Source organism: Mus caroli, chromosome 4 (assembly GCF_900094665.2).
Source record: "Mus caroli chromosome 4, CAROLI_EIJ_v1.1, whole genome shotgun sequence".
NCBI lineage: Eukaryota > Metazoa > Chordata > Mammalia > Rodentia > Muridae > Mus > Mus caroli.
The window spans coordinates 124232692-124253394 of NC_034573.1; the positions used below are offsets into that span (position 1 = coordinate 124232692).

The 20703-nt window shown below is 52.7% G+C and overlaps 1 protein-coding gene across 1 annotated transcript in view; it reads right to left on the reverse strand.

Moving 5' to 3' along the window:
• Man1c1 (mannosidase alpha class 1C member 1) overlaps window positions 1-20703 on the reverse strand; it is a 139961-nt gene that overhangs the window by 11278 nt on the left and 107980 nt on the right. Inside the window, exons 3-8 of the mRNA XM_021160348.2 lie at window positions 18563-18678; window positions 16612-16692; window positions 10222-10316; window positions 6650-6767; window positions 4183-4276; window positions 1659-1774 (exon numbers count right to left, since the gene is read on the reverse strand). Coding sequence (XP_021016007.1) covers window positions 1659-1774; window positions 4183-4276; window positions 6650-6767; window positions 10222-10316; window positions 16612-16692; window positions 18563-18678 — 620 coding nt within the window. The remainder of the gene's footprint in view (window positions 1-1658; window positions 1775-4182; window positions 4277-6649; window positions 6768-10221; window positions 10317-16611; window positions 16693-18562; window positions 18679-20703) is intronic.

Consider the following 20703-nt stretch of genomic DNA (forward strand, 5'->3'; position numbering starts at 1 on the left):
CCACCCAGTCACCCACTCAGTCTTGTCCATCACTCTGCATCTGTTCATTCCTATAACAATTACTGTGTGCCCACCATGTGCCAGTCTGTTTCAGGAGTGAGGCATATGGGGTAAACGCGGAGACTGGATTATTGGTTCTAGAGAACTCACGCTGTATTTGGGGGAAGATCAAATGTGTGCAAACAATCATTTCAGAGTCTGTTGAAGAAGAGAACAAGCCTGGGTGTGTGCTGGAGAGGCTGAAAGGTCATCTCAGTAGCATATGAGAGAAGAGTTGGCCAGTCTGAAGGACCTGGCCATTCGAATGGCATTCTGGGTGGAAGGGACAGACATAGAGTGAGTGATACAGTCCTGGGACTGGCAGGGTCCCAACCAGGTGGGGCCTCACGGATGAAGGAGAGGGTCATGGTTAACTCTAGGAGTAAGAAGAGCTGGCCAGGACAGGAACAACTCATCCATGGTTGCTGTGTGGAGAACCGCTTCAGACACGGGGCAGAGGGGAGGAAGCTCACTTTAAAGGACACGAGGCAGCGGTGTTTCTGAGCGAGGTGATCAGACAGAGCATCCAACCCACTGAGGAGACCGGGGAAACCCAAAGCCTGGCTCATGCTTGCTCTTTCCTAGCGAGACTGGGATGGTGCATCCCTTACAATCCCAGCACTCGTGGTAGACAGATCTCTGTGAGTTCAAGGCCAGCCTGGTCTACACAGGGAGTGCTAAGAGAGCCAGGGCTACACAGAAAAGCTCTGACTCAAAAATATAAATGTATTTCTGATTTATGATTTTTACTTTATGATAGCATGAGTGTTTTACCTGCATGTATGTCTGTGTACCATGTGCATGTCTGGTGCCCAGGGAGATCAGAGGATGGCACTGGATCCCGGAACCGGAGATACAGACAGTTGTGAACCACCGCATGGGTACTGGGAAGTGAACCCAGATCCTCTGGAAGAACAGCCGGTGCTCCTAACCACTGAGCCATCTCTCCAGCCCCTGAATGTGCTGCTTCACCAGCTGGGCTCACCGGCATCCATAGCTCCAGCTCCCCAACTCCCTTTTCTAAGTTTTCCTCTCTCTGGGTGGGTGGCTGGGGAACGACTCATCCCAGGCTCCACTCCTCTTCACTCCACACACCCCGAGTAGACCAGCAGTGACATTAACTCTGACAGTTCAGTGCCGTGTGGCCGTGGGCAAGTGTCCTCCCTCTCTGAACCTCACCTTGCACTCACATGCTGAGAAGGGACACAAGGGCATGCTCCACACAACCTGGATGTCACTCTCTCTCCTGAAGTGTCACCTCTGCTTTACAGAACGACAGCTGAAGATCACGCTTGGAAGCCCCCCGGGGGCTCCTGGCTGCCATCTGGGCTTTGGCACATTAGTGGAAGCCCAGAGACCCCTGGGGGAGGGCTTAAGCCGAGCTTTCTAGAGCAGACTGTCACTTCCTATGAGATCTTGGACAAATGGCCTGACCTGCCAGAGCCCGGGCTTCTGAGCATGGGGGAGGGACTCGCAGATGTCTGTGGAGCCTGGGGAGCTATCAGTGGCTGGTGAGGCCTTCCCGGTCTCTCCCTGCCCACTCTGCGGCCTCACCCAGCACTCAGGGTCCCCAGGGGTGACGGCTGCCCACTCGGTGGGTAGTGGGAAGCTTTGCTTACCTCCAAGGCTTCGTAGTACATATTTTTAGCCTCCATATCTGTTTTGGCTGACATCAACCAGGACTTGATCAAATATTCATAAAAACTGTCCCCAAGTCCTCCGACTGAGACATGATCTGCAAGGAAAGGATGACAAGGGGGGTTAGCACATCTGCCACTGGCTGGGTTCAAACAGTGACCTCCATGGTCTGAGCTATGCTTGGGGTGGAGCCAACATCCGTTCAGCTGTCGCCCAGTCCCACTAGGGTAGGGTGAAGGGACCTGGCTGGGAACCAGGACATCTTGAGACAGGTGTCCTATATCCACACCTGGGGTCCTTGGGGCCATAGTTCACCTGACCTTAGCAGGATGATGACACAGGGTCCTGGTTATTAACTATAAAGGGCCGATTTATTCCTCTTGTCTCTCCCACCTCCCTCTCTCTTTTTGTCCTGGAAGACCAGGCTGGCCTTGAACTCCCAGAAATCCACCTGCCTCTGCCTCCCCAGTGCTGAGATTAAGGACATGTGTTTTTCATTTTTTATTAAACATTTATAATTGAATACTAGGAAATACATATAAATGTATATATTCCATATGCATATGCATTTGTGTGTTTGTGTGTGTGTCTTCATCTGGTGGCAGACAGTTCACAGGTATGACTGATGTCTGCCATACCTAGCAGTGACTGCTGGGCCTTCATAAGAGGCTGGGGAAAGGGAGCAAGAGTTCAGACCCGAGTTCAGACTGAGCCACACTGCCCCTCAGGAAACCAAGTTGGTTTGTGTGGGTCAAGGCAATGGGAGCTGAAAGGGAGGGAGGGTTGAGGTCCTCTCTGTCTGGGGACGGTGGGCCCGTCCTGCAGCTATGTGGTGTGTTTGTGTGACATGTATATTGTTGGGCATGTATGTGTATTTTTGTGTGTGCTTTTATACAGTGTATGTGTTGTTTTGTGCCTGTGTCTTTGTGTATGCATGTGTCTGTGTGGTGTGTGTTTGTATGTGGTGCGTATGTGCAGTATGTCTGTATATATGTGTGTGGCTTATGTCTGTGTACTTGTGCATGTGTGCATGGTGTGTTTGTGTGTATGCATGGGTCTGTGTGGTGTATGTCCATGTGTATGTTGCGGCATGTGTGTTTGTGTAGGGCTGTGTGGTTTATATCTTTGTGTCTGGTGTGTGTGTATATGTGTGGTGTGTTTGTGCATATGTGTGGGTCTATATGGCATATGGCTGTGTGTATGTATATAAGTGTGCTGTGTGTTTGTGTATATGTATGGATCTTTGTTGTGTATATCTGTGTGTGTGTTTGGAGCCCAGTGGATTACCCTGGGTAGATCTAAGCTGTAGGAGGAGTTGGGTCTCCTGAGAGGCTGAAGCCAGGGATGGAGAATCTGGGAAGCAGGCAGGAGCAGAGGCTGGGTAGCCTGAGCTGTGGCCCTAACTCTTTCCCCTTTCATCTGTCATTTCTGAGGTTGCAAATGATATAAAACACACACCACACACACACACACACACATACAGATTGCAGTTCCTGCTGACTCACCACATGGCTGAGCCTTTGACACTCCCAGAGCCTGGCTCTTCCACAGAGTGAGCTCAGCAGGGTCTGTGGGCCTGGTCGACTTTAAGTCCAGTCCCACTCTATCTGTGGCTAGGACTTGGGGGAAGCCCCACAGGTGTTTGCCAAAGTTGCTAGGTGTGAAGCCACACACCCGTCATCTCAGCACTTGGGGTGTGGAGGCAGGAGGACTCAAAGCCAGCCTGGGCTACCTGAAGACCTTATCTCAAAAAGTCTTTAAACAGTAGGGCTGCCGGGTAGTGGTGGCGCACGCCTTTAATCCCAGCACTTGGAAGGCAGAGGCAGGCGGATTTCTGAGTTCGAGGCCAGCCTGGTCTACAAAGTGAGTTCCAGGACAGCCAGGGCTACACAGAGAAACCCTGTCTCGAAAAACCAAAAAAAAAAAAAAAAAAAAAAAAAAAAAAAAAAACAAACAGTAGGGCTATGGTGGTGCATGCCTTTGATCCCAGCATTCAAGAGGCAGAGGTAGGCAGGCAGATCTTTGAGTTCAAGGCCAGTCTAATCTATAGATGGAGTTCCAGAATAGCCTGGGCTAATTCTTTAAATTGAAAACGCCCAGGACTGATTCAAGGAAGTTAAAATATAGTGGTGAGTGATTTTTAGATCACTGCCTCATTTGGCCCCACCTAAAATTTTATCTCAATCAAAGCTGGAGGTGGGAAGCCAGATCAAAGGGGTAGGGGGAGCTCCCCGGGCCCCCCTGCAGTCACTTCTGAATGATGGCCTTAAGTGGGACATTCCTGCAAGTCTGGATAATGGAGGAGAGAGCAGGGCTGCTGAGAGAGATGGATGCTAAGGCGGCTGGGAAGAGTTGGGCACACATGTAGGTAGGTAGGTGCTGGCATGTCCAGGCTGGTGAATCCAGAGCTGGTGCCCGACCCCGGCTCTCAGCCGGTGCCTGCTAGGATTCAGGAAGCCCGAATGGGAACCCCACGGGAGGAGAAGCCACAGGGCCAGTACTTACGCTGCACCCAGTTTCCACTCGTGGGGCTGAGGAAGTTGGGGTAGAGACCGAAGGGTTTGTCAATCTCCCTGAGGACCTTGCGGATATGTCTGACCTGTGAGAGACACCAGGCGCAGTCACTTTCCTGAAAAAGCCATCGATTCTCCACCCACGAGGATGACACACATAGTTTTCAGATGCACATGGGGGTTAAAGCTTTCTGGTTGTGGGGGAGACCGTGAAAAGAGCCACAGGTTCTGTGCCTGCACACAGAGCATGGTGGGATGGAGCCAAGTGCAGCCTGACTCACCATCCCTCTGCTGACTGCTCTGCCTGCAACAGTCCTATCCTGGGCTGGTTACCAGTACCTCCCCTGCAGACCACTCTGGGGGAGGAGTTTAAGATGAGTGGCAGTGGCTACCTTGTAAGCTACATTTCCTTCTTTTAAAGACAGGGTCTCATGTAGCTCAAGTTGACCTTGACCTCTTAATCTTTCGCCTCCACTCTGAGTGTTGGGGTCATGACCACGTCCTACTTATGACTGACTGCTTTGGATCAAACCCAGGGCTTCGAGTATGCTAGGCAAACACCACTGATGAAGCCCCAGTCCAGCCCATGTGAGTAAGCAGAGAGCTGGGGCATGAATCAGGTCGCTCCGAGTCCCTGGACTGTCTGTATTCCTTGTCCTGCATGGAACAGGCCTTGAGTCCAATACAGACCCAGAGAGCGAGGCAAGCACAGGGCGATACACGGCAGAGGCTGGGCTTGCAGCCTCCAGGTTTACATGTGGCGGGAGGCGCAATGGAGAACTTTTCCCTGATGTCCACTAGAACTGGACTCTCTGGGAGAGCAAGCCTCCAGAACCACACTGCCCCCGCCCCCCCAGATAAACTGGCACAAAGGGGCAGCTGGGAGGTTGAGCCGTCAGCGTCATCGTCAGTCTTCCTTTACCTCAGAGGCGCTTGGCTTTGCCTCACTGGACCTCAGGTCCCTTTAAGGCAGCATAGACCAGGAGAGGGACAGGAAGATTCTCTGTGCCTATCGTCTTATGCTCCCCTGTCCTGGTGGGACCCAGGAAGCCGGCTATATTAGCTCTCCAGGAGGGGGCAGGGCGCTGTAAAACTTTGACTGCTAATAATCGCCTCTGCGGGAGGCAGGCGTGACTAGGGGGACGAAAATAGCTGAAGTATGCAAATGGAGAGCGATGGAGGGACCGGGAGTCTGGAGCTGCAGCCTGCAGCCAGCTGTGGCCAGGGAAGAAAGAGGCTGAAGAGTTCCCGGCCCTGTTCTCAGTTTTATCACTCACTAGCTGGCTGCCCCGGGGCAGGTGATTCAGCCTCTCTGGATCTCATTCCACCCTCAGTTAGATTGGGTTGGCAGAAAACACCCCTCCCCCCACCATTGCCATCCCCCTTCCCTCGCTGGGCCTTAAGATAAAACCTGCCCAGCACATGGTATGGGCCAGTGTGCACTCTTGGGGGACCTTTTCCTGAGCTGGCCAGGGCATCCCAGGGAAGTTCATCTGGAGGGTAGTGTGAACAGAAAGCCAGAGCTGGCTTAGGGTCAGAGAGCATGCATGGCATTGGGCAGTGTGGTTAGACTCATCTGAGTGGCCATACCCTGGATAGGTAAGAGGTGAGTCAGAGGCACCAATCAAGGGGACAGGAAGCTTGTCTTGAGTGTCTCTGTCCTGATGGATTCCCACACAGAGGACACAGTGGCCCCAAATCTAGTATTAAGGAACACTGGGCATCATGTGAATTGCAGACTCCAGGGCCTGGGGCAAGAAAGGCTTCCTTCCAGCTGTTTGGGGTGGTGGTGGATATGCTCAGGGAACAGCTGGTGGCCCAAGACGGTGTACAGCCATCTCAGAGGGACAGTGGGACCCCAAAGGTTGTTCTCAGAGGGGTCTGGAAGGGGCTTATGTGTACACTGACTTCTTTTGGATTCAGGATTAACTCTGAATCCAGATGTTCGTTTGTCGATTGCCCAGGACTGTAGCCCTTCTGGAGAGCGTCCCAGGGCCAGGTCCGGGGCAATCATCAGGACACACTTCGCAGCACCCATGTAGCCTTGGGCAGCCAAGAACAGTGTTGAGGAAGCCGCTCTGCCAGCCTGCTGCCAGCTCGAGGCAGACAGCACCTGGGAGGAAAAGGCAGGGAGATCTCACATTGAGAAAAGCTAAATGTCCCTGGAAAGGGACTCACACACCACCGCCTGTTCCTGCCAGGATGCGGAGCCTGGCTCTCAGTCACAGTCTCCAGATTTCACAGGCTCACAGATCTGCCACCAGCCCATGCACCAGCACAAGCCTCGCTGGCAGAGTTCTGGTGGCTTCTGTTTCCCTTCCTGCCACCTGGCGTTGGGCACAGTTGGTTCTCCCACTAGTTACTGCTTCAAGAGTGGTGGCTGGGGTCTGCAAACCTCAACTGCAGACACTTGCCCTCTATCCCTTGGAGTGTGTGGGGTCGGTGGGGGGGAAACTCACCTTTTCTGCAAAGACTGGATTGCCAGAGAGTTCAGTGAGATGCAGGAACTCCAAGTGCAGGGACCCAAACTCTGCCAGGATGCTGCTGCTGCCTGCCGTGGCCCAGCCCCAGCTACCGCTGAAAAGACATCAGCTGTGTCACCCTGCTGGCTCCTTGGCTGAGAGAGGCAGCAGCTGTGGTACAGGGTGGTGCCTGCTGTGGGCCAGGCACCTCGGCTAATCCTTCTGAGCCCTACCACATGGATGGCACCGAAGCTGGTGAGGGGTGGGACCTGGTGAAGGTGGTCTGAGCCCATGCCACAGTCTTTGTTCCTCCCAAGTAGCCTCTATAGTGTTTGGGGTGTTCTGTCTGTGGTGAAATTTGCAGGTGACATTGATGGTCACCCCAAAGCCCCACAGGACACTCAATGATCATTTTCAGAGACACCCCGAAACACACACAGACTTTTGTCTGCCCTTTAATCTAGGGTCCTATAAGCCCCAGACTGGACTGCTGGACCCAAGGAAGCTGGGAGTGAGGAGTGAAAGAAGTAGGGCCCTCGTAGCCAAGGCTAGCCTCTCATGAACATGTCAGTCATGTTCTAGCCCTGTGCTTGCAGGAGGCTCTGATGTCCACTTCAGGGTCTAGTGCTATGGGAAGAAAATTCTCAGCATGTGAGTTATCTTCCTACCTTCCCTTCTAGAGACAAAGGATCAGGCCAGAGTCAGACACTATCCGCCAGTCACCAGTCTGCGCGGCAGCTGGGCCCTCCAGGAAGCAGCACTGAGCCAGCCGAGGCCTCTGCCCGCATCACCCCACCCTTTGAGGGGGAGCTTCCCAGACCTCTCTGCCTGCTGCACCCTGGAACCAGAAGGTGCAAGGCACAGTGCTGCTCAGCTGGCGAGCTCAGGCAAGCCCTTGCATCCTGTGTGCCTCAGTTTCTGTCTCCGTATAGCAGAATGAGGACAACCGCTTCTTGCCATTGCCTCCCCAGGCTCAGGCTTCTGTGGGGGCCAAGAAAGTAAGGGAGGGGGGTATTAAGGACTGCTGTGGGCAAGACCAAGGCTTCCTCTCCCATGTCTCAGATTCCACACGTATATCTTCACTACTTTCTCACAGGATTATTTAGGATTCCAAGGGGACAGGCACTCTACAGAGAGTTAGTGTAAGAGTCAGGGAGAGAGCAAGACACAGCAGGCACCTCCCCTCTGCAGGCTGTGGGTGGCTGTGTTGCCTTGGGGGGGGGGGTCCTCTGCTCTCCTGCTGACTCGGAACCCGCTGCTGTCCATCCATCTCTGCAGATGGAGATGACTTGGGAAGGCAGTGTGGGGTGTGGAGGTGCCTGGGGGCCACGCTTCCGAAGGCCCGAGGCCTCACAGGCCACTCTAAGCTCTGCCTGTGCCCTGTATCGGTCTCTGGTGCTCTGGCAGAGAAGAAGAGATGATTCTTTCAGGTAGCTCAGCCTCCCAGGTAGCCTGCCTGCCTGCTTGCTTGCTTGCTTGCTTTTTAGACATTATTTCACTAGGTAGATCAGGCTATACTGAAACTCACTCTGTAGATCAGGCTGGCCTTGAACTCAGAGATCTGCCTACCTCTGCCTCCAGAGTGCTGGGATCAAAGGCATGTACACCCTCATTTCCTTCCGGCCTCCAGTGAGTTCTGGACTCATTGTCCAACACACAGGCCTCTCTGTTCTCTCTCTTGGCCTCCCTCAGTCACCCGCCCCAGAAGCTTCAGGTAGTAGGGAGAACATGTGAACATGTGACCATGCATAGGGGTGGGGGTGGATGGTGGGGGGCGCTTTGTCACTCTGCCTAGTCACTGGCTTTCTCTATGTCCCAGACCAGGGGCCCTCAGGAGTGCCCCTCCACTTAACTAGACCTCAGCTCTAGACCTCAGCTTCCTCCTCCCTTAAACCAAGGTGCTCAGTCTCACGGAGCTATTGTGAGGCATCAATTATGCACGTGACCGTCATCTTTATCAGTATGTAATTATGCATATGTAAGTGACAATACACTTCTAACGGGAGCCAGGTGACTTTGGTGTCTTATTTTACCTTCACCCAACTCTATTAGCAGATACTGTGATCTTCCTGTCATAGGTAGGAATATTTAGGCTCAGAGAGGGGGAGGCACTTTTTCAATGTCACACAGAAATCTGTAGAGCCGAATCTAAATACTAGGTACTAAACGCAATCACAGCATTCTAGAGGGGAGAGGGGTCCTCCGACCAGCTGTGACCCAGTGGACCAACAGTAAGATTTTCACTCCTCTCCTTTCGCCTGGCAAGGTTGCTCTACAGTACCCTCGCTGCTTGGTTAACCTCTTGTGTATGGTGTAATCATGACAGCCAGAGCTGAGTTCAAATACTAACTTGACTCAGTTGCTGCGTGACTTTGGGGACGTTACTGCACTTCTCTGAGCCTCGTTTTCTTTCCCGGCAAAAAAAGAGGTCCTTCCCGGTGGTTAGAAAGGAAAGTTCTCTGTCGTGGGCTCACAGGGTGCCTGTGCGCTCAAAAGCTGCTAGCAGTTATGTAGCTGTGTTTACACAGGTTTAGAGGGAGAACACCCCAGTAAAGGTATATTGGATAACTGCGGGAGGCCGTGTATGGACTTGAGAAGGGTGTGACAATGGCCAGCTTGAACGTCGGAGCCCAGGAAGTCCGCCACACACAGCATCGCTCCTTGGCCCATCACGGAACCTAAAAATAGCCACGACTGGGCCAGGAATCTTGGGGTCTGGGTAGGACCAGGCTCCGCTGGGGCCACAGGTGAGACAGGAGGCTAGGGCTGAGGGAGGGGTACTGGGGGCTGTGCCCAGACCCAGGGTGTGGGTCTCTTCTGCCTCCATTCTCAGGATCAGTGTCTGTGGAGAAGCGCTCAGCATCCAGGCCTGGGTGTATGTTTCTGAGGTATCTGCGTGTTACCTCGGCCAGCCTCATGGCCACCCTGGCCTCTGTGAAGTTTAACTGAGGACACTGGGAAGTCTTGCCACCAGGGGGGAGTTGGTTTGGGGGGGCACGGAGGGCAAAGCTACCCAGGCCACAGGGTAGCGAGGGAGGGTGAGGCCCAGGAAGAGCTGAGTGGACTCTTATCCCAGGCACCTGGCCAGCACTCTTGTGAGGTATCCCAGACGACTGCTCTGGCAGGACAGGGAGTATGGGCTACCCAGCCTTCCTCTCTCAGCTCAAGGATGTCACGCATGGCCCAGAGCTGCGGGATCTGCCTGGGAAGCCAGGGCCAACAGGTTCTAGGGCAACAGGACACTGGTGGCTGTTTGCAGAGGAACAAATGTCCCTCCCACCCTGAGAAGGTCAAGCCTTTGTAGTTCAAACCCTGAAACCTACACTTGGTAGTCAGTGGCTGTCCAGGGCAGTGCTTAGCGAAGGTCAGTTCGCAGTGTGCACAGAAAGGAAGCTATCCATCCGAGTGCCCTCAGCACCCGCATCTGCAAACATTTAAGTCAGAGAAAACTGACTCCCTAGGACTCCGTTCTGTCTGGCAACTGTCCCTGGGCCTTCTCATCAGGGCCCCAACTCAAGACCCACAAATGGGGGTGGATCACGGTCACCAGTTCAAAGTGGGCATCTCACCTTTTGAAGTTGACCACGCCCTTGGGGATGCCCGTGGGTGTGTTGAAGGCAGGCAGCAGTTTCTCACCCAGCTTGATGGCCTTCACTCGGAACACCTGAGGGAGAAGAGTCAAAGGGCACTGAGTCCGAATAGGGTGGAGTGGTCACTCTAACCCAGTCAAGGCTGAGAGACAGGACCTGGCCCCCAGACAGCTGGGTTTTGGGGTCCTTACACCAGGCATTTCTGAGCATCCATTTCTGTGTTCACGAAATGCCTGGGTTGTTCCTCAGATGGTAGGGGGGAACGAAGGACTGTCATTGTGATCAGGTGACCTTGGGAAGGGGAGGGGAAAGAAGTCAGTGTCACCTCCAAGTCCAGGGACAGACCCCACTGAGAAGAGGGTGCTGCTGGCATCAGCACTGCCTTTACCAAGCTATGGGATGCTACAGGCTGTGGGATGCTACAAGCCGAATGGTGCGGCATGCACCTGGAGCAACTCCAAAGGTCTATGTGTTGAAGGCTTGGTCTCCAGTCTTGTTACTACCGGGAGATGGTGGAACCTTTAAAAGCTGGAACCTAAGGGAAAAGAGTTAGGTTGGGAAGGGGGCTTGATGGGGATAGCAGGGGCCCCCACCCCTCTCTTGGTCTCTGCTTCCTGGCATCTCTACCATCATGTGTTCCAGCCATGATGTCCTGGACCAGTCTGGACCTGAGGCAGTGGCTAAGTAGGCAGGGACCATCGAACCAGTGAGCCCGCTGGACATTTTTTTTTTTTCAAGTTGTCTCAGACATTTTGTTCTGTGAGGGGGAGCTAATTAAAGCATCGAGAGTAAGGGAAAGTGAGCTGTGTATCTGTGTGGAGAATATATAGCATTGGACTTGAAGTCCAGACCATCCAGGTTCTAGAAACTTCTACCTCCTGGTGACAGCTTCTCAACGAGATCACGGGAGACGTGTCTTTCTTTGAGAGTCGAGGCCACTCAGTTGTTTTCAGTGTTATGCACAGGGGACACAGGGTGAACGGGTTGTTTTGAACCCTCTACACCATAGCTAAAGAGGCATCACAAGGTCACAGATCAGGGCCCCCAAGTGAGGTTCCGAGCCTTTTAAACTATCCCTCTGAAATGCTAGATTAACTCAGGACACGTGACCTTCAGACTCATCAGTGTCTCTCATAACCAGTTTCTCGAAAACAGCCAGCAAGAGGGCTCAGTTCATAAAGGTGCTGGATGGCCCAAGTTCGATCCCCAAGACCCGCATAATGGAAGGAGAGAGCCCACTCTTTAGAAGTTGTGCTCTGACAACCACACGTGCACTGTGACACACACAAGCGTGCACACAACCTCACAAAACAAATGGACAGATGTGATTTTTAAAAAAGTTAAATGAACCAACCCAATTTCTTTTAGGACATAAATAATTGAGTTGCAAGAGAGTTTCTATCACGGCTGTTTGTTCCGGCATTGCCTAAAATAGACCGTGGTGAATCAGGCAACTCGGAAGTGGCTCAGTTCTGGCCTCCACGGGATGGAATGTCACGCAGCCACCAAAATGGCACAGGAGCAGGAGAGTATACACATCTTTGAACCTAGAAAAGTACTTCAAAATACTGTAACTCAGTTTAAAATTTGTTTACATATGGATGCACTGAATAAAGGGAACACACGAAAACGTTAATAATGTCCCCTCAGAGGGGTTAGCCCGGGATGGGATTTGATTCCTCCTTCTGGTCGGTCTGTGCCTTTTACGAGATTATTTTTATTTTCCTGAAGGGAAGGTCTCGCTGTGCTGCCCAGGCTGCTTTCGAACACCTACACTCACGTAATCCTTCTGCCTCAGCTTTCTGAGCAGTTGGGACTACAGGTGTATATGACTGTGTTCAGCCTGGGGAATTTTACAAGAGGATGGGAGAGATGGCTCAGTGGTCAGGGCACCCCCTCTGCAAGTCTGAGGACCTGACCTCAGATTGCCAGCACCCACATAAGAAGTTAGGTGTGGCTGTGGTTCCTAGAACCCCAGGACTGGGCAGGGCAGAAATAGGCGGAGCTCCCTGGCAGGGCAGCCTAGCCTAAACAGCAAGCTGCAAGCCTCCAGTACAGTAAGAGATATTCTGCTCTGACCTCCTAATTCATGTGTACAGGCACCTACCCACATGCATGCATGACAACCCTCCCTCTCTCCCTCTCTCCCTCTCTCTCTCTCTCACACACACACACACAGACAGACAGACAGACAGACACACACACACACACACACACACCAGGCCTATAACACAGTTATATGGACTCCATTTTCAACAAATCCTAGACCGAAAACACACTTTAAAAAGAAGCTGGCCATGATGGGGTCCACCTGCAATCCTGACACTGAGGAAGACAAACGTTAGACGCCAGTGCGGGCCACACCCTGGAGGAGGGATTAAAAAATCACATCTGTAAATCACATCTGTATTGACCATGCACAGGGATTCTTCTTCCTAAAGAATGGAACAGAGCAAAGCCCCGGCTGTTGGGTCCTAAGGACTTTGAGAGGATGGAGGTAGGCTCTCTGCAAATAGAGTGCTATTTCAGGTAAGGGCTTGAGCCTTCCTGGAATTTGAGATTCACAGGGGTTCTGGGCCCAATCACCATGGATACCTAGAGAGGATCATAAAAGTCACTGACGAGCTGAGATGTATGTCCCCAGACTGTCACTCTGCTGACTCAGTTTCCTGACATCCCTAACAAACCCACTAGCACCAGAAACCTGATGAATGAGGACGGCTTGGGGGACGGAGCTCACAGAGACCCAAGGGCCCTGGGTCTCATATCTATACCACAGAATATAAAGCAAGCAAACAACAAAATCCCGTGAGACAGCTGTTAGGGGCTTCCCAACCCTGAGCCCGTGGACGGGTTCCAGGCCTCTGAGGTCACATGGCCTTGCCAGGGAAGAAGGGGAGTGGCCGGGCTGGCCACGTGGTCAGACAAGAGCACACTGTCCAGTGCCTGGCGATGAGACCTGGAAGTAGACCCCAGGGAGCTGTTCTAGATCCCAAAGGCACCTGTCTTCTGGGGCTGCAGGGTTGGCTCTGTGAGTCTGCTGCAGTGCTCAGGCAGGCTGGGAAGCCACTGGCTTAGTGACAGAAAGGGCTTGTAAGAGCCTTGATCTCCTGCAGGCTTTGGATGGCTTTGTCCATCCAGGAGGTTGTCGGTGGCAAATAGAGCCCACCCAGATTGGGGCTCAGGCAACTGCATGGTTGCCTGAGACTCTAAGAAGATGCTAGCTGAAAGGGCCTCTCTGCCAGGGTACCATGTCCCTCCTGTGCACAGTCCTTAAGAGGTCTTGCTGTTGGTTGTCACAGAAGGTCCCAGTGGCGCTGGGGAGGAACTGGGAGAGCACATGAGTTCTAGAATGAAACTGATGGTGGCAGAAAGACATGGGTCCACTCTGCTATCCGGGATGGAGCAGGGGGAGGGGCTGTGTCCACAGACCTTCAGTTTCTGCAGAGTAGGCCTGCACTAAGGCTAAGTCATCCACGATGACTTGCTCAAGGCTACAGAGTTCTGTGGCTTTCACCAGGACACCTAGGAGTCTCTCCTCAGAGGGGTGTGGCCTCAGTGGCCTCGTAGTCCTAGTCCCCGAACAGAAGGGAAACAGGTGTGAGTTTCATCTTACAGGGGCAGAAAGCACACAGAGCCAAGGGCCCAGCACACATTCTCTCTGCCACTGTGTGACCTTCGTTGAACCCTGCACTGTCTCTGAGCCTCAGTTTCCCCATCTGCCCAGTAGAATGGTGGACGTGCCATGGCAGCTCCACAGAGTTCTTGCAGAAATTGAGAAAGAGGGAGCTTTTGTGCGGACATGCTTCTGAACTGTGAAGCTCTGTCCCAGCATCCCCAGGAACAGCTCTGATTATGCCTGTCATCTTAAAAAATTATTATTCTATGTGTAAAGTTGTTTAGCCAGTATGTATGCCTCTACACCGTATACATGTAGGGCTCAGGAAAGCCAGAAGAGGGCATCAGGACCCCTGGGAGGGGAGCTGTAGAGGCTGGTGAGCCGCCATGTGGGTGCTAGGAATTGAACCCAGGTCCTCTACAAGAGCATCCAGTGCTCTCATGTCTACCAAGACATCTCTCTGGCCTCATGCCAGACTCTTGACGGGAGTCAGTCTCAGCAGGAGTGACCAGCCAGCAGGGTCCTCTTCTGCCACTTCCTCTGAAGCCAAGAAAGTGGCAGGCAGCAGATGTGGCACACACAGTTGTAGGAAGTTAAGACATGCCCCCAACAGGCAGCCACTAGGTGTGGCTTGAGCTTAGTGTGACTGGAAGAGGCACTGACAATGGAGACAGACTGGAGGGTCAAAGGACTGGAGCAGGGCCTGGCACAGCCCTCAGTGAGTCATGGTTGTTAGTCTGTTTCATCATCTGTAAGTGGGTGATGCCCTCCTTTCACTGATGGGACATAGGCAGCTCTCACAGTGCTGTGCACAGAACTCAAAACCCGGTATTTAGAAAGGAAGAAGGCTGGGCATAGCGGAGACCGTGGATGTGTGCTGCACCTCGCTGTACAGAAAGACTCAGCATGCTCGTTACTCGGGCTTCCTTCTGAGCCTTATGAAGTCCTCTTTTCCTCCTTCCTTCCTTTTTTTTTTTTTTTTTTTTTTTTTTTTTTTTTTTGAGACAGGGTTCTCTGTATAGCTCTGGCTGTCCTGGAACTCACCTTGTAGACCAGGCTAGCCTCTAACACAGAGATCCACCTGTCTCTGCCTCCTGAGTGCTGGGATTACAGAAGGACACCACCGCCTGGCTGTGAACTGTTTCTCAAGTCACCAATGCCCTGGGCCACAGCCCCAGATGTACATCCTGAAGTCAAAGTGCAGGCCACTCAGGAAGTCACAGGCTCAGAACGACAGACTCTTCAGAGAAGGGTCAAAGGAGAGCTGGGAGGCTGTCATCAGGAGCCACTAGCTTCTTGGTCCTAAGCATCTCCCCTCCCCTTCCCTGCATCCATCCCTCCAACCACGCCAGCCAGCGGGGGCTGGGCAGGAGCCTCTGAAGCACATGAGTGACTTTGCTGTTTTTCCCCCTGCTCGCTCTGTCATTTTCCTGTCCTGGGGTTTTCAAACGATATTCAAGCTCTGGGTGGCTCAACGCCGAGGGCTCCCATCGACAATTTTTTTGGACAAATTGGTACAAGCAGTAATCTCTGCTGAGGAGATTATGTTTGATGGAGAGAGGCCTGAAGCGACTGGAGAGATAGAGGCGGCTTGCTGCCTCTAAGCTCTCAACTTCAGTCACAACAGCAAGGGAAGGAGACTTTCTTGGATCATAGTTACGGAGCGGGTCAGGATTTCTCTGTAGCTTGCCTGCTTTACCTGCCTGGCTCCTAATTCCAAGTGGTGGCAGAGTTGGGCAGAGGGGCCCTCTGGATCCCGGGGAACAGTCTGACTGATGACCTATATTCTGGGGACACTGCCAACCCGGCCACCTGATACTCAGACTGTGCTATGACAAGTGCTCACGAGGGGAGAGGGGAGGCTCCAGTTCCTCCCAATCTCAGTTCAATTCAGAATTCTCTGGCAGAGAGAAGACATCATTTGGAGGTGACAGCCCAGGCCAAGCCAAACTCTGTCCTGTTCCATGTCACAAGGGCTGTTTGGTCTAAAGAGGTAACATGACCATCCTATGACTCGAAAGAAAGTGGTAAGAGGGGACTTGTTTAAGGCCACCAGCAGGTGACCCTGGGCACTTCTTGGCCCTCAAAAGCTTGCAGTTACAGGTTATGGCCAGCAGGGCGGCCCCGTTGCCCCACTGCTCCCTTGAGAATGGGTGCAGCCAGTTCTGCCCAGGAGGGGAGCCAAGGAAAGGGTTGGCTGTGAAGTATATGAAAATCTATGGGCTCTGTGACTTGGCAGTTAAGATCACTGACTGCTCTTCCAGAGGACCCAGGTTCAATCCTAACACAGCCAGGTGTAACTACAATTTCAGGGGATTCAATGCCTTCTTCTGGTTTCTGTGGGTACTAGACACACATGCGGTTCACATATATACATACAAGCGAACACTCACACCTGTTTAAAAAAAAAAAAAAAGGCCAATGTCCATGGGGGTAAGAGGAAGCAGCACCGTGGCCTTGTGGGTCCTGAGACCTGAAATCTACGAATGTCAGTTTGCAAGCGTCTGGTTCTGCACAGACATGGTTCCATCCTCACAGAAGTCATCAGGTGCTCTGGGCCCCAAGTGTGCTCACCTGGGCCATAGATCTGTGCAATGTGGAATCCTCATGGAGTCGGGGGGCGGGGAGGACTCGGGGTCCTGGTTGGTCTCTGGCTGACTTCCTGCCCCCATGAAGCCATGGGAAAGTAGAGGCAGAACTATAGTTTTTCTAAGACCTGTCCAGCCTGGAGCCTCAAAGGACCAACTTACCTCATCTCCAGTCAGGTAGAAGGCCGAGAGCAGTCCTCCGATATACCGGATGTTCACTTCAAACAAAGATGCTTCCCCACTCTGCAAGAAGGTGGGGGAGGGGGGACAACAGGTCCAGTAAGGATACGTGTGAGTCTCCCACAGCCAGCCAGGCCCTGGACAAGGGCCACGCTGCTCCCCTCAATACACACCTGTACCCTGCCTCGAGGACCCCAGCAGGCCAGGCCACTGCTCCGTTTTCATAGCTGAGGTTGGGAGAGGCCAGCACCTGCCTGGCAGTTGCTACTGTGCATTTAAGTGTTCCAAATAAACACCGGCTTTGGCTCCCATCCCCAGCCTTGCCGGAGGCCATTGGAGCAGTTCCGCCTGGCTGGGCTCCAAGGAGCTCCAGGACCTGTGCCGAGCTGCAGGAGAAGCTTAGCCCAAGGAGAAGCCAAACCTTCTCTAGCCTGGCCTGCCACCCTTGCCCTGTCCCAAGAAGCTCCCATGGCTTAGCTGGAGTGAGAGAGCAGGGCAGGGCTGAGCAGGAGAGGCTGTGGGCAGATGTCTGTGTAAGAGCCGGCAGCCTCTGGGCCCACCGACACTGCCCTTCTCCATGCCTGTGCCCCACACACTGCCCAGTATAAAGCAGGTGTGGAGGCATCTTGCCAAGGGCACCATCTGTACATGGCTTTGTGACTTGGGATAGATTTCTTGCCGCCCCCCCAAGCCCCTTCCCGCCCGCCCCCCCCCCGTTTCCTCCTGCACAGAACGAGTGTGACACCACCTCCCAGGCAAGCCTTCTCACGGTGACTCAGTAAGCTGTGGCAGGTCTCACGAAGGCTCCTGTTTCCACCCCTTACCGCAGGTGCTTCCCTTGGCAGCTTTCCGCATCGAATTTTAAATTTTTATTTCTAACGCTGTGGAGTTAACTGAGGGTCTAGGCAAATGAGTTATAGTCCTGGCTTTTTTTTTCTTTCTTTTGAGACAGGGTCTCGCTAAATTGCCCAGGCTAGCCTTGAACTTGTGCTCTGGCTGTTTCAGCCTCCACTGGGATTCCAGGACCACACTACCAGGTCTGACTCAAGCCTTCACTATGCACAGCGGCCATTGTTAGCTGTTAATCTGGGAGGATGTTTCCACGAGCAAAAAGTGTGCAAATCTCACTTCCTTTTAACCTCGTAGGGCTCCGTGATGTCACCCCACTCTCTAGATGAAGAAGCTAAGGCGCAAAGAGATCATGACCCCACCTTTCTTTTTTTCCTGAAAACACTCCAACCTACCCCAGGCTGCCTGAGTGTCCACAGCTCCGTGGTCCCCTGGGCAGACCCATCCTCTGCCGGGAGGAGCTGGGGCCTGTGCCAGGTGAGTCCCTGAAGATGCTCCTCTGCCCCTCCCTCATCCACTGAAAAGGAACAAAGGCTCAGCTGGGCTCACAAAGGCCTCAAGATGATTCTAGCAATTATAGCGGTGATGAGGAACCCACTTAGCCTTGGGTTGACTTTATGGCGCCATAAAAAACTCTCCACAGCCCTCTGCCAGTGGGTCATCATTCCTGCCTCTCGGAAGGGTCGGAAGGGTCGGGGAGGTGAGAAGCCCTTCCCAGCTCTCCAGTTCAGCTCAGGCGCCCCTCATCTCTTGGCTCTAACTAAGCCACTTTCCCTCCTACCACTTGCTGAGAAAGTGACAGGCACAAGATGAGCAGTGGAGAGGGAGGGACAGCCTGGCTCTCCAGGGTATATACTGCAGCCTGGCTCTCCAGGGTATATACTGTAGCCTGGCTCTCCAGGGTATATACTGTAGCCTGGCTCTCCAGGGTATATACTGCAGCCTGGCTCTCCAGGGTATATACTGCAGCCTGGCTCTCCAGGGTATATACTGCAGCCTGGCTCTCCGCTGCTCTATTACATAGTCCCAGGCCAGAAGCCCATTGTCTGTGGAGCCCTTGCCTTCCCAACCACTTCCGACTCACCACGTTCAGGTGGAAGCTGTCTTGCACCCAGGCCTTGGCCTCTTGGAACTCCTCTTTCAGCTCCATGAGGTAGAGGGTGTCAAGAGAATCGATGATGGTAGCCCCACTGAGACCGCCTGCGGGACAGAGAATCGCATGTGTGACCTGGGGGCCATTATTATCCTTTCCATTCTTTGCTCGACAGGTCACCCTTCCCTCGGGTCCCCAAATGCCTGGAGAACTTCAAGGTAGCATCTAGTAAGTACCACCAGTAAAGGTGAGAATGGACCCACCATCCTGTCTCGTTGAGGGAGGGGAGATGGAGGGCGTGCTGACCCATTCCCAGACCATGGTCAGTCTGTGGTCAGCAACTCACTCAGCTCCAGGAGACACTTGCCCTGACCAATGTGACACACACAGCTCCCAGGGCACAGCCAGTCCTGTGGCTCAATCAACCTGCCTTCTGCTTTATCCTGTGGAAAATACAGGCGCTCACATCTGCTTATGCAGGGAGATAGCCATGTCTGTGAACCCAGAATGGAGATCCAAGTCCCCCAAGTCCTGCAATGGAGGCTAGAACATAGCATAGGGACATCACAGGAACATCCATCCACAGAGGTGACATAGACCTGTCTTTATGCACTTGGAAGATAACCCAGAGACCACTTAAGTTAACAAAACAAAACCAAACCAGTCAGGCTGTGTGGTGCATGCCTACAACTCAAGCACTCAGGAGGCAGTAGCAGGAGGGTTGCTAGGAGCTCAAGGCCAACCTGGGCTACACAATGAATTCCAAGGCTAGCCTGAGTTACATAATGACTTCTAAAGCCAGACACTGTCTATCATATAAAAAGTTGCTGGTCAGTGGGGTCCTTTAGACTCCCCCAAATGTTAGAGGCTATTGCTATTGGCTGTCCTGCAGACTTGATGGTAAGACTCCATTGCTGAAGACCCCACATTCTTGAATTCTATAATTCTCGAATATGGTGCGATCAAGCTGGCACCGCCTTGGAAGCTTCACCCCTACTGTGTAGCTTTCACGATCCTGGGAGGTGCCATGCATGCTATCAGCGAAGGAAATCAATCATCGACCTGATCCACTTCTGCACGCTGTGCGCTACAGCCACAACTGCCTGGCAATAGAGACCCGGTGGCGTAATAGTGGCATTACCCTTATGGGAGTAACCAAACACTTTCTGGTTGGATTTGAATCCTGCGCCACAAAGCTGGACTCAAGCCCAGTACTATTCACTGGGCCGACAATCTGTGGCTGGCTAGGCCAGAAGCCCTAAGGGAGAACCTAGTACTAGTACCTTGCTAAGTGGACACCTCTAACGGCCTCCTAAGTACTTATCTTTGTATCCATAGATTCACACATCTCTCAGGCCTCGTCAGAGAGGCTTGCCTGCCTGCCTCCCTGCCTGCTTATTTATTTATTTATTTATTTATTTATTTATTTATTTATTTACAGGAGGTGGCAATTAATACAGAGAGCCGAGACATCGCTACTCCTCACCCAAGGCTCAGGGATCATTTGGGAAGAAGGGCTGGAAATCCTATAAGAGCCAGACAGAGCAGATGTCCAAAGCAAAACAATTTGCCAGACATGACAGGGCCATTGCACACACGAATTCAAAGTGGCTGGGGTAACATGCATAAGAACTGCACAAGAACAAGTCAGAGGGGCTGGTGAGATGGCTCAGTGGGTAAGAGCACCCGACTACTCTTCCAAAGGTCCAGAGTTCAAATCCCAGCAACCACATGGTGGCTCACAACCATCTGTAATGAGATCTAACTCCCTCTTCTGGAGTGTCTGAAGACAGCTACAGTGTACTTACATATAATAAATAAATCTTTAAAAAACAAGCCAGAAAGACTGCAGCATGGCATCACACCCCTAGCTAAGGAGCTACTGGCAATTGATGGCTGCCAGAGGAGGAGAGTCCGTTCTCGCCAGAGATGATGTCCCCTCAGACTCTGTGCCTGAACATCCGGTCCTGTGTTGGTGGCACTTGTTTATGGAGGTAGCTTATGAGACCTTTAGGAGGTACACACGGCTTTGCTGGAGAAAGTGCATCACTGGGCATTGATCAACTTCCTGTTCTCACTCTCAACTTCCTGTCTGTGGTTGAGGAGCAGTCTCTCAGCTTCCTGTTCTGGCC